The sequence below is a fragment of the Lissotriton helveticus genome, chromosome 1_2, assembly GCF_964261635.1.
Source record: "Lissotriton helveticus chromosome 1_2, aLisHel1.1, whole genome shotgun sequence".
Classification (NCBI taxonomy): Eukaryota; Metazoa; Chordata; class Amphibia; order Caudata; family Salamandridae; genus Lissotriton; species Lissotriton helveticus.
This window is the reverse complement of record NC_136058.1, coordinates 59,594,189-59,608,476: the sequence shown is the minus strand read 5'-3', so window position 1 is coordinate 59,608,476 and position 14,288 is coordinate 59,594,189. Positions and strand designations below refer to the sequence as shown.

The 14,288-nt window shown below is 38.5% G+C and overlaps 1 protein-coding gene across 2 annotated transcripts in view; it reads right to left on the bottom strand.

Moving 5' to 3' along the window:
* ANKRD13C (ankyrin repeat domain 13C) overlaps positions 1 to 14,288 on the bottom strand; it is a 394,963-nt gene that overhangs the window by 201,617 nt on the left and 179,058 nt on the right. For both annotated transcript variants that reach the window (XM_078668732.1, XM_078668741.1), the window contains exon 9: positions 11,953 to 12,114. In XM_078668732.1, the coding sequence (XP_078524858.1) occupies positions 11,953 to 12,114 (162 nt within the window). The remainder of the gene's footprint in view (positions 1 to 11,952; positions 12,115 to 14,288) is intronic.

Sequence of the window (14,288 nt, the reverse complement as noted above, 5' to 3'; positions counted from 1 at the left end):
AATTTATGGTGTCACTGAATGGAATAAACATTTTTTAATTCTTTATTTATTCCAAGACCCTTCAGTGATATTTTTCTTTATCTCAAAGAAATTTTATAGGGAACTAACTGTTTTGCATACCTTGTTGGATGAAGAAATATTCTCAACGTTTCTTTGGGTTGTCGTATATATTGTTATTTCTCCTGCTCGACAAGTGTCTCTCTGCTATATGCACCAAAATGAATAAAAACTTATTTTTGTAGCTAACATTTCTCTTATTGCCTTATTCATTTAGTACTTGTTATTAATTAATGTACCTGTCTTTATGGCATGGATTTGCAGAGTATTTAACCACCAGGAGGAGCCACCGTTTTATTGGTCGTAGTTGCCGTATTTTTACCTATTCAATTTAGGTGACGAATGTACTTTCTTTAGACCCTTGAATCCAATACGGTCCGTTCTCAATTCGGTCCGTTCTGTATTTTGGCGACAAAAAGACAAACAAGAATAAGGGGTGTCTTATTCTTATTCCTAATGATCTGTTTCACAATTTATTTTATCCACCTCTTTCTATTTCTATTTTTTACTTAAAGGGTGTTTTCAGGGGTTTAAATACTTCCACCCCAATCCCTCCTTTAATTATTATGGACGGGAGTCGGAGCTCAGCCCACATTGAAGTGGGGCTTCGACATTGCTAGTTTAACTCGGGCATGCCCTGGCTTTGCTTTTCTCTTACCAGCGATCTTTAAGTCGGCCTCCCCGCTCCTTGCTTCCTGGCAGTCGGTCCGTGCTTCCTGCGATCGGTGTGTTCCGAAACGAAAAGAAACACTGTCTGTTTTTCGGGTTTTTAAGCGTGCCGTTTTCCAATTGGACGTCCGTAACCCATGCATTCATTGGTTGACATACAGCCAATTATCATCGTGTTGCTATGGTGAACGGACACAACTCGATGTGCCTCTGAGTTGTTTTCCTATTCGCTTATTAGATTTCGTCTGTCACCCCTCATTGGTGCCTCAATACCAACGCGTTGTCATAGCATAAAGATGCCGTTACCCCAGCGCTTGATATCGACGAATCCATGACGGGCCCACAGAACGGAACCCCGTTTTTATTGTTATTTTTACTCTCCGTGCTTGGTTCTCTAGGTTACCTCAAAAGACTAGGTCTGGGCTGCAAGTGCGTAGAGAATCCTGGGACAGGTCTATCACTCCGAAGCTCTTAGGATTTTTATGAAAGAAACAACATTGCCCAGTAGAGATATGAAATCCATCTGGAATAAGGTATGCGTCATGATAAGAACACCATAAATATGTTCGCAATATGCCTAAGGAAGGGGTCAACAGCATTGGACAATAAGTCCAAGGGAAAGGTAAACATCGTTAGTTTTGTTATAAGTGTAGTGATGTGGAGGTATAGTGATCAATATATTTATTAGAGTGATGATATGTACATAAAATGCCACACAAACTGGATCTACATAATGTGTAGTACCTTAATGTATTAAGAGGAACTAGTGTATAGAAGAAGGCAGCACAAGATTAATAAATAAGGGGTCGAATTCCAAGCATGAGATGAAGATATGATTTTGAGAAAAGTGAGATGTATGTTGAATCTGCACCAAAAAAAGAATGGTAACTGTGTTTTTTTAAATTTATTTAGAATCAGTCCTGAAGAAGGTCTACTATCAGAATACCGAAACGCCGCGTCGACTTTTTTGATTCTTTGTGTTTTTAATTGTATTTTTTAATAAAATGTATGACATGTGTTTTTAATATTGTGATAATGAAAAAAAAATTTTGTATTAGAATAAATCTTAAAGGAGTTTTTACCAAACGCATAGTGTGGGGATCATCTCTCTTTTTCAATCTTCAATTTTTAATTTTGGTTTCCATCAAACACAGTAGTATTTGAGTAATAACTTTTTAGTTGTCCAGTTTGAACATATTGTGATAAGTTTAACACAAAGCCTTGTACCTTTGCCTTTCCCGCCCAATTGATGGCGTGCTGTCCTTTAGATAACAGGTCTACTCGAGTGAATACTCATTGAAATTGGACACCCTCAATTTGTCCATTTTCTGTGGGGACATTTCTTCTTTGAAAACAATCTTTCCCCCCAGTCCCCTATAAGTCTGTGTGGGGTCCTCCTTCATTTTTATAACGTTACACTCGGCTTTTTAGCTGAGGAGGTCTTTGAATTCTATTTGCAAATTAGCAGAGGGGTAAAATTCTAAAAAATACCCTAATACTAAATAAAAGAGTAATATACAAAAATGGAAGGTATAAAAACATATAGTTTCTCGGAAGATCAATTCAACAAATTGATCAATGGCAGATCCCGCAATACCACCACAGTAAGATTAGATAAAACCGACGAGGAACAATGGGAGAAACTTTGGAACTTAAAGAAAAAAGTGATAAGAGCGGAACTACATGCAGAGTTCCTCGTGGAATATTGTAAAAGTGGTATTATTCCCAAAGGCCTACAGGTAATTAATGAACCGGGCATTTTTATAACAGATAATTTTTTTTTAGATAAATGGACACTTGTGGCAAACAGGTGCAGTAGAGATTGGATCCTGCTTATTATTGAGACGGCGAATGAATTTATAGTCATTGAAAAGAAAGAAATAGAGGAACTGGAGAGCCAGCTCAGGGACAGTACAGCATTGGAAGATGCTATAGCCAAGTTAAAAGAAATTCAAAATGACGTTGAAGGATACAATGAGTATCTTATTAAAAAGAAAAGCAATACATTGAAAAAAGATATAGATAATTATAACCCTGAAATCGTGTATCCCTATCTCCAGAAAGATTTTTATGAACGCCCAAAGGAACATTTCCAACCCCGCAGGCAGTGGCAAAACCAACCCAGAAATCAACCCAAGAGAAGAGTGAGGTTTTTTGATTCCTCATATAGTAGCACAGACTCGGAGGGAGAATTAGTAAATGACAAACAACAAAAGAATGGGGATTCTAATAAACAGCAACAAACAATTTTAAAAGAAGGGTTTGCTTTTTTAGACAAACGCAACCAAATGTTCAGCCAACAACGAGGGAGAGGTCGAAACAGCTACAACCATCAGACACAATATACACAAGCCCAAAACCCTCAACGTCCTCGAACCAGGAGCCAGAAACAGTGGGACTAAACAGAACTAAAAAAGCAGCTGTCATTAACCTATCAAGCCACCAGTTAACTCCAATAGAGACCAAACTATTTGAAAAGGGTTTAGGATATGCAATATGTTCTACAGTGGATCGATATGCCCTAGAGAGAGATTTGCAAAATTTCTTTAGAAAAGTGAGGCTCCAAATTTTCTTTGATGGTAAAGAGAAACTCCCTAGACATAATAAATCAGGTTTAAAAAATAACTCTACATGGATTCCCCCATTGAACATTGTACACAAAGACGTAGAAGCCTTTGAAAGATCTGTTGATAAAAGTGTAGATAACCTTTTAAAACAAAAAAACTGGACACCCTTCGAACTTACTAAGGAAGAGAAAAAAACACTAGAACTCCTTGAGCATGATAATACCATGATAGTAAAGCCAGCAGATAAGGGGGGCAGTGTAGTACTAATGGATAGCAAAGACTATGACAATAGAATGTTTAAACTTTTAAACAATAATGAACACTATAAAAAATCTAATAGGGAAGAATGGCACACCCTAAAGAGCGATATAGAGAGAATGTTAAGATTGGCTAAAGATGATGATATTATAGGTGAGGAAGAATTTGCATTTATGTTGAATGCAGACCCCCTAATCCCGGCACTGTATGGTTTGCCCAAAGTGCATAAGGACATTCTCGATCCCCCAATGAGGCCCATAGTATCATGCATAGGGTCCCTCACCGAACCATTAAGTAAGTACGTGGAGGTATTACTACAACCATTAGTACAACAACAAAAAGCATACATAAAGGACACAACATCTATGATTAAAAAAGTAGAGGGTTTAAGCTTCAATCCAGAGACACAGGTGCTAGTGACTCTGGATATCGAAGCACTATACACCAATATTCCCCAGGACAACACCATTGAGATTATGGAAGAGATCCTAAGAGACAATCAACAAGATTTAACAGACCATCAGACATTCATTATAGAGTGTATCACTGTGATCCTTAAAAATAATATTTTCTTATATAGAGAATTTTTTTTTAGACAGATCAAGGGGACCAGCATGGGGGCAACATGTGCCCCCAGTCTGGCATGTTTATATGTGTCCAGATTTGAGGATAGACACATCTATAATATAACTGCCCCATTCCATGAAAACATCTCGGAATGGGGTCGTTATATAGATGATGTACTCTTTATATGGACAGGTGAGTTAGACACTCTGAATGACTTCCTTCTTTGGCTAAATCTGGGGGATGTGAATTTGAAATTCACATCACACATTAGTAAATGCTTTGTGGAATTCCTGGATATTATCATCAAGCACATAGATGGCCATTTGACAGTGGAATTGTATACTAAACCGTCGGATAGAAATAGCATGTTACACTATGATAGTAACCATCCGGCATCACAGAAAAACAACATCCCATTTGGGCAATTTCTTCGACTTAGAAGGAATTGTACCTCAATGCAGGACTATGAGACTCATGCCACTAACCTAAAAACCAAATTTGGAGAAAGAGGATACCCGAAAAAAATGATAAGACATGCCTATAAACGGGCTAAATATTTTAATAGAGAAAGTTTTTTTAATCCAAAAAGTGAAAGTCATAATAGCCCACAGCCAATCATGTTTGTAACAAATTTTTCACAAGTAAGTTACAAAGTCAAAAATATTATAAATAGAAATTGGCATCTGATTTCGGACAAAACACAAGTCCCAATTCCAAAACCTATGTTCTCATTTAGGAGAAATAGGACAATAAAAAACTCCTTAGTACATACATATAGAGAGATGCCCAAGAACCTCCAGACAACTATTGATGGCAACCCCTTACCAACGGGGACACATCCCTGTATGGGTTGTGTAAATTGTGGCAGTATTATTAAAGGAGATAAAATCACAGCAAATGATAAAACAATATACATTAAAAGTTATCAATTGCAGGACAAAGAATGCGATTTATCTCATTCAATGCCCATGTAAAAAATCTTATGTAGGAGAAACATCCAGGGAGATTAGGCTACGCCTGAATGAACACCGATCAGCATTGAGAATAAACAAAGTAGGTGCACCCCTCACTGAACATTGGAGGTCAGCTGGCCATACGATCAATGACCTTAAATGGTGTGGGTTAGAAAAAATAATTGGCAGTACAAGAGGGGGCAATCAAGATAATAAAAGGAAAAGAAGGGAGCAATTCTATATGTCTACCCTGAACAGTGTGAGATGTGGGTTAAACTTGAGAGAAGATTGGGAAAAAATCATCAAATGAAGCTCAATTGATTTTAATTCATGATCACCCGCTAGTATAACACAGATTTCATAATACACCCAAAAGCTGAATGAGAACTGGGTGGAGTGGATAATTGTCTGTACAAATATAATTGTGAACATATCACTTATCCTCAAAAAAAGAAAAAATGGTATTGGTAAATAAGTGAACGGTGGACAAACATCACAGCCGCTTAATAATTGTAGCCGCTGATTAATGTTTGTTGCCCGGACTAAGCTTGTTGAGGTAGCGGAAAGAAAAAATAACAATGGCATATAAAAAAAACGGTGACTAATATCACAGCCGATTAATAGTTGCAGCCACTTAATAATTCTTGCAGCCCAGACCTAGTCTTTTGAGGTAACCTAGAGAACCAAGCACGGAGAGTAAAAATAACAATAAAAACGGGGTTCCGTTCTGTGGGCCCGTCATGGATTCGTCGATATCAAGCGCTGGGGTAACGGCATCTTTATGCTATGACAACGCGTTGGTATTGAGGCACCAATGAGGGGTGACAGACGAAATCTAATAAGCGAATAGGAAAACAACTCAGAGGCACATCGAGTTGTGTCCGTTCACCATAGCAACACGATGATAATTGGCTGTATGTCAACCAATGAAAGCATGGGTTACGGACGTCCAATTGGAAAACGGCACGCTTAAAAACCCGAAAAACAGACAGTGTTTCTTTTCGTTTCGGAACACACCGATCGCAGGAAGCACGGACCGACTGCCAGGAAGAAAGGAGCGGGGAGGCTGACTTAAAGATCGCTGGTAAGAGAAAAGCAAAGCCAGGGCATGCCCGAGTTAAACTAGCAATGTCGAAGCCCCACTTCAATGTGGGCTGAGCTCCGACTCCCGTCCATAATAATTAAAGGAGGGATTGGGGTGGAAGTATTTAAACCCCTGAAAACACCCTTTAAGTAAAAAATAGAAATAGAAAGAGGTGGATAAAATAAATTGTGAAACAGATCATTAGGAATAAGAATAAGACACCCCTTATTCTTGTTTGTCTTTTTGTCGCCAAAATACAGATCGGACCGAATTGAGAACGGACCGTATTGGATTCAAGGGTCTAAAGAAAGTACATTCGTCACCTAAATTGAATAGGTAAAAATACGGCAACTACGACCAATAAAACGGTGGCTCCTCCTGGTGGTTAAATACTCTGCAAATCCATGCCATAAAGACAGGTACATTAATTAATAACAAGTACTAAATGAATAAGGCAATAAGAGAAATGTTAGCTACAAAAATAAGTTTTTATTCATTTTGGTGCATATAGCAGAGAGACACTTGTCGAGCAGGAGAAATAACAATATATACGACAACCCAAAGAAACGTTGAGAATATTTCTTCATCCAACAAGGTATGCAAAACAGTTAGTTCCCTATAAAATTTCTTTGAGATAAAGAAAAATATCACTGAAGGGTCTTGGAATAAATAAAGAATTAAAAAATGTTTATTCCATTCAGTGACACCATAAATTGAAAAGTGCGTAGAGAATCCTGGGACAGGTCTATCACTCCGAAGCTCTTAGGATTTTTATGAAAGAAACAACATTGCCCAGTAGAGATATGAAATCCATCTGGAATAAGGTATGCGTCATGATAAGAACACCATAAATATGTTCGCAATATGCCTAAGGAAGGGGTCAACAGCATTGGACAATAAGTCCAAGGGAAAGGTAAACATCGTTAGTTTTGTTATAAGTGTAGTGATGTGGAGGTATAGTGATCAATATATTTATTAGAGTGATGATATGTACATAAAATGCCACACAAACTGGATCTACATAATGTGTAGTACCTTAATGTATTAAGAGGAACTAGTGTATAGAAGAAGGCAGCACAAGATTAATAAATAAGGGGTCGAATTCCAAGCATGAGATGAAGATATGATTTTGAGAAAAGTGAGATGTATGTTGAATCTGCACCAAAAAAAGAATGGTAACTGTGTTTTTTTAAATTTATTTAGAATCAGTCCTGAAGAAGGTCTACTATCAGAATACCGAAACGCCGCGTCGACTTTTTTGATTCTTTGTGTTTTTAATTGTATTTTTTAATAAAATGTATGACATGTGTTTTTAATATTGTGATAATGAAAAAAAAATTTTGTATTAGAATAAATCTTAAAGGAGTTTTTACCAAACGCATAGTGTGGGGATCATCTCTCTTTTTCAATCTTCAATTTTTAATTTTGGTTTCCATCAAACACAGTAGTATTTGAGTAATAACTTTTTAGTTGTCCAGTTTGAACATATTGTGATAAGTTTAACACAAAGCCTTGTACCTTTGCCTTTCCCGCCCAATTGATGGCGTGCTGTCCTTTAGATAACAGGTCTACTCGAGTGAATACTCATTGAAATTGGACACCCTCAATTTGTCCATTTTCTGTGGGGACATTTCTTCTTTGAAAACAATCTTTCCCCCCAGTCCCCTATAAGTCTGTGTGGGGTCCTCCTTCATTTTTATAATGCTGTGTGAATTAAACATTGCGGATTCTTTATTTGTGTTATTATCATTTAATTGTGTGTTAAGTAATTGTGTTCTACATTGGGACCCCCTCCTTCTAGTACCTACTATGACCCAGGTCCCAGTGACTTAATTTGGGTAAAACCCCCCCTGTACATACCCACCTTCAGGAGTAGTCCGCGCTATTGAAAACCCCATAAAAACAAAAGGTCTGATTTGGCATCCGGCGTATAAGACGACCCCCGACTTTCCAAAACATTTTTAGGGGTTCAAAAGTCGTCTTATACGCCGGAAAATACGGTAGTCTGAAACATGGTCAAGGTGCCGAGGAGGCGCAACGGCTTCTGACTATTGAATGAGCCTCGGTATATTCTCATTTGGCCGATCAGGTGGCGCTTAAATACAAACAACATAAAGCTGAACGTTATGAATTAAGTGAACAAACGGGGAAAATATTGGCACAACGGCTTAGACAGAAGGCTACATCGAACGAAATTTCGAAAATTAAAGATCTGGTGAGAACAATGCAAGAATCCAAAACATGTGTACTGAATGCATTTAGAGATTTTTATAAAGTCCTATATAATAAAGCTACTAGTGAAATTAATGATGATAAAAACCCTATGTATTATCTGAACAATATCGATAATACGCAGTTAACAGAAATTGAAAGCAATGTATTAGCCACTCCTATAACCTGGGAGGAGATCGAATCAGCTATACTCAGCATGGCCCCAGGTAAAGCTATGGGGCCAGATCAAATTCCTCTAGAATTCTACAGTACCTTTAGGAATATGCTTAAACTAGAACTGATTAAGATATTTCATCAAGCTTTCCTAGGATATCCACCTGACTCATGTTCCCTGGCCACCATTATAGTATTTAAAAAGAAAGGGAAAAACGCCGACGAGTTAGGGTCTTATCGACCAATATCTCTCATAACAGCAGAGAGCAAAATCTTTTCTAAAATAATGGCCAATAGACTAAACTATCTAATGCCAGCTTTAATCTCAAAGATTCAACATGATTTTATAAAGAGAAGTGACACTACGGATCACATTAGACGCATAATCGCTCTTTTGGATTGGGCGCAGGCCACAGGTTATTCTGTTGGACGCCGAAAAAGCTTTTGACAGGGTCGACTGGGATTTCCTGTGGTCTGTTCTTATATGGAAAGGATTTCCCTTAGAATATATTACAGCCATTCAGGCGCTATACACCAGACCTAAGGCGGTTATTCGAATAGGAACTGATACAACTACATCTTTCTCAATCACGAGGGGAACAAGACAGGGGTGCCCCTGTTCCCCTCTTTTATTCGCGCTATATATTGAGCGCTATCTGAATACCCTAATAAAAGAAACTGGAATTCCTCCTGTTGTGCTGCATCAGCTGGAACATAAAATCCTTGCATACGCTAATGACATGGCTATTGTCACCACTGATGTCGCTTTATCTTTACCCAAAATTACAGAATTGGCCAATTAATTTGGTGAATTATCAGGCTATAAGTTAAATATCACGAAAACACAGATCATCCACTCGGCAGTAGGCAGACAAGAAGATGTTATACTGGCCCCCACCGCTTCATATCTCGGCATTATAATTTCTGCCAAAGTGGAGGATATTGTTGGGCTCAATACTGACCCTTTATTAGCGACCACGAACCGTACACTTGAAAGATTAAACAACTTACATTTTTCTTTGTGGGGTCGCACTAACGTAATTAAAATGATTATCTTTCCTAAATTTCTTTATGTTTTTCGCACCATTCCTCTTCTTTTTTGTTCGGCTTTTTTTTTAGTAAATTAGATCGAATTATCTCAAGGTTTTTTATGGGGATATCGGAGATCTAGGAGGTCTCTTAAATGGTGCACTCTTCCGAAATTAAGAGGAGGTCTGGGGGTCCCGAATTTCCACTTATATAACTGGGCAATTACTCTTAGGCTAATGGGTACTTTATTACTCCAAGATTTTAATTTAGATATCGCGATGTCACCATCAATCTATGAAATGCTTTTGGGAAAAGAAGCCAGACAATGTTTTGTTAAATTCTTAGAACCTAGTTACTACAAAAAAACTAAATTCAAAATCATGATTTCAGCACAACAGGTTTGGAAACAAATCAACAAGAAATTTCATCTTTTGTCCATATTTAACTTTTATACACCCCTTCTGAAGAATCCACTTTTGCCAAACATTTTTAATGATTCTGTGATGCTTAGATGGAACAACCTCAGGATCTGCTCTCTCGGGTCGTTGTATCAGGATGATCAATTTGCATCATTCGTTGAGCTTCAAAAAAAGTACAGTATTAATAAAGCCGATTTTTTCAAATTCTTACAGATACGTAGCTTTTTTGAGTCGAAAAATTTATTATTCACAAAATCTATGAATAAAATAGATATTTTAGAAAGCATTAAGAAAAAAGCACGAATTGGGATACTGTACCATATGATGTTAGATAAAACTCTGGATGACCTTGAAGCTTGGACAGACAAATGGCAGAGGAGTTTAGGGATCGATAGAATCGATAAATCAAGATCTCTAGAGGTTGGTTTTAAGGTGCTATTTAACGGATCACTTAAAAGCCAGCACTATATGTCTATTTTTGATCTGTACTATACACCTTTTAAACTGCTGAAATGGAAAGCTTTGAAGGGTACTAACTGTAATCGCTGTGGTCTTCTGGCTGCTAACTTAACCCATATGCTTTTTTCTTGTCCTAAGTTAACCCAATTTGTTACCAAAGTACAAGAATTCTTAAATATTATTTTGGAATCGACTGTTGTTCTATCACCTGATCTGGTAATATTTGGAATTCAAACGGATCAAATAGAAAGGATGATTGAAGAAGAAGGTTTTATTTTTATAGCTATGTCTGCATTTCGTTTCTGTATAACTTCACAATGGTTAGATCCTGACCCACCAATATTCCAAGACTGGCAATCTAAATTATTAAGTGTTTATCGATTTGAAAAGGCAGTTTATAAACTTAAGGGTCGGGAAAAAAAGATTTTTGGTCAGAAATTATGGTCACCTATAACAAATTGGATTTAATCAGATTGCTTTGATTTCATTACTGTCATTTTTTTTCTCATTTTTTTTATCTGTGATTTATCGACGTATTGTTGATTGATAATATATGCAATACTTTTGTTTGTATTTTCTACTGTGCATCTCTCCTCTGCCATAAAATCAATAAATAAAATAAAAAATAAAAAGTTACTTGGTGTTCATATTTGTACAAGGAGCCCAACTCAATAGTGTAGTCCACTCTCAGGTTTCGAATAGGAGCCCTAATAACCATTGAGTTTCCCAAAAGAGAGAGCTGTTATAGGCTTGTGTCAGCAGTAGGCATTAACCCTTTCCCTTACTGCTACAAAAGAGCTTAGAAACAAGTTATGCCCACGGGGTAAGGACCTTTGAAACTGGTAAGGATTCTTAAGCTGTGAAAAGGGGACCTCTCACAAAAGGAAAGGACTGGAAATGCAGAAGGAGGAACATATTTATAGATATGGAAACAAAGTCAGCCATGGAAGCTTTAAATAAAAAAAGACTGGTTGAGGTATCCAAATGCTATACAAACAGCTGAAAACAGTTATACACAGATCATAGTATATTCCTAATCAGAGGATCCGACAGCCCTAGATCTTTTTCAAACAGATTTAGTTCATGAGACCTTAGAAAATATGTGGATTGTTTCTAAGTAATGCAGAAACTGGTGGACAAAGGGGGAAGCTTCATCTAGCCAATTCCTGTGCAAAAATGGATAATCTAGGAGGAGGCAAGCTGGTCAACTATTAGCCCCGGAAAAAAGTGTAACTACTAATCCAGTTGAAAAAATGGAATTGGACAAAGGGCACAAACAGGATACGCCTCGGGCAGTGCAAACAAGGGATTGGGGTAGTGTGAGGTTAGCAGACAGATTTGCATGTGCCTTAGGCCACAGCAGATGCAACACTGGTATAATTTAAAATTGACTATATTAAAAAATACCTTGCTAATGGAGGGGGGCTGATAACTGTGAAGGCAATGCAAGCAGTTTGATAAAATGTAGTAACATTTTAAGATTCTGAAACCAGTTTATACAATACCTCAAAGTTCTGTTCCATTACATTTCCTCCTTTACTTAGACTTTCCATGATGGCTTTATTTCGAAGAATATCTTCTTCGCTGAGATGTTCTCTTCGTTTTCTGGATTCTAATACTAGTCCATTTACTAAATAAAAATCTGCTAAAAAATTTCCAACTCTTTCCTAAAAAACAAAAATAAACAAACCAATTAACAATTGATATGCTAGTTATGAGCTCTAACTTTTGCTGTGCCATTAGGAAAGAAATATATCATTTTGCAAGAAGAATCAATAATTTAGGATTATGTTTAATGAAGATCGTGGACCTTGAGGCAATTCTGATTAAATTGTACAGTGTGTCCATGTGCATTATATGCCTCAGGTCTTCCACGAATCATTACCACTGGGATCTATGCCTTCGCTACAACCGCTACCATTCCAACAGCTGTTTTAATTTGTCTTAAACTAAAATACTAATTCTTGGGCACAGAGGACTGCCATTTGTGAAGTGCAGAAAAGTATATGGTTATGTGATGGAATTATTGTAAAAGGACATCAACCCCCTAGACTGCTGACAATAATGCGCTCCATCACTGGGTTCCCTTCCTTAGTGGGGAACCAACAATCCCTGCATTTGTCAAGCATGTTTGGATGTCCGTCAAAAAAAAGAAAAAAAAAGCAAGCAGTAAGTCCCCATGTTTCTGCATTTCATATTGCTCCTAAGGGTAACAAACATTCTTCAAGACAGGAAACGATGAGTTGGGGTATTTCATCAGATTCCATTTTATGGTGTTAGAATAGAGTGCTCTGCTTTTGATGTATCCCTCCTAATGTTATTTTGTCACTTCTACTGGTCCTGCTACTTGCTCCTTCTCCAGGATCTGGCCCAGCAGAAAAATTTGAAGCATCTTATACTTTTGCATATGTATGCCTTCATTGGTGGCAAAGTTCCCAACGGAGCTGATGAGGTTGAGCATCTAGAGGGACTGAAAGCGAGTGACTCTTGGTGCTTCCACTATTTAGGTCTCGTCTACAGCATTGCTTTTGCAATGCTTGTTTGGCGAGATTATAGTAAGGCTTTCAAAAGTCTACCCAAACTGCAGATTAGGTACAGTGCATGTGAGCCAGGCGCGTGTACATCGCACACCATTTGTCTGAGCCTCGGCATCAGACTTCAAAGGAATCCGCTCCCCCGCATCAGACTTCAAAGGAATGCGCTCCCTTGCACAGCAATGCCGAGAGCTTATTTTGTGTGTAGCGTGCATGCTCGTAATGGCCGCTTAGGGAGTCCTCACTTCACCCCCTGCTTCGGAGCACACATAACTTGTGGTATATTTACAGTGGCACTGACATATTTAGTTAACCTAGGTGCTCATTTTTGAAGGCGTCTGTAGTGCCCGGTATCTTGTGTATGGCTTTGCATAACTAGTAATGCTTAAACAAGAAAACATAATGCTGTAGGCAGAGCGAGCGGACTCCAAGCGCTTTGGTTGGTCAGCACATCTGCTGTTACCGCATCCCCACTCACTCCCACCAGCGTGCAGTCACAAGCCTGGCCATGCACGTCCATTGCTTTACCCTTTCTGGAGTCATCTGCCCTGATTCTGATGGTTTATAAAAACAACGGGGTTGACCCTGTGTCCCTCAGAAACTGGGTAATTGATGAAATTGGTTCTGTCGGGTGCGAACAGCACTTACTTATCAAAGAGGGTTTTACTTCTTATTTGATTTTCGAACCAGAACAAACAACAACAACTCAAACTCCCTCTGAAAATAAAATAAAAGAAGTTGCCTTTCTCTTTTCTTTTCAGAGGGGGTTTGAGTTGTTGTTTTTTCTGGTTTGAAAATCAAATAAGAAGTGCTGTTCGCACCCGACAGAACCAATTTCTTTTGAACTACTGATTCTGACGGTAGCTTGTGCTCCTTGCCCCAGATACACAGACATTTCTTTTTATACCTCTCTTCCCGCTATTAGTTTTGATCCTTGTTTTCTGACCCACCCACACACACACACACATCAGCCCTTGATTCATAATGCCGACAACCTTTAACTCGCTTAGCTGAGCTATCCATCCAGCGCATATGTAAATCCCTGCTTCTGGGGCGCTGCCTCCTAAAACTGCAACCCGCCTTCCCCGGCCGGAGCAGCGCTTCGTGACACCCGAGAGGTGCGTGGAGAGCAGGGACTTAGCTTCTATCATTGGTGCAGCGGAATCGGGATACAAATCCCCGAGGGGGGCACTGGGCCCCGATAGTAGTTGTATTAATTATCCCAACAACAGCCAAAGGGGCAAGTTTCATTGCTTGCACCCGGGCCCATGTCCTCCGGTCTACTGGTGGAGGGCGCTACACCCAAC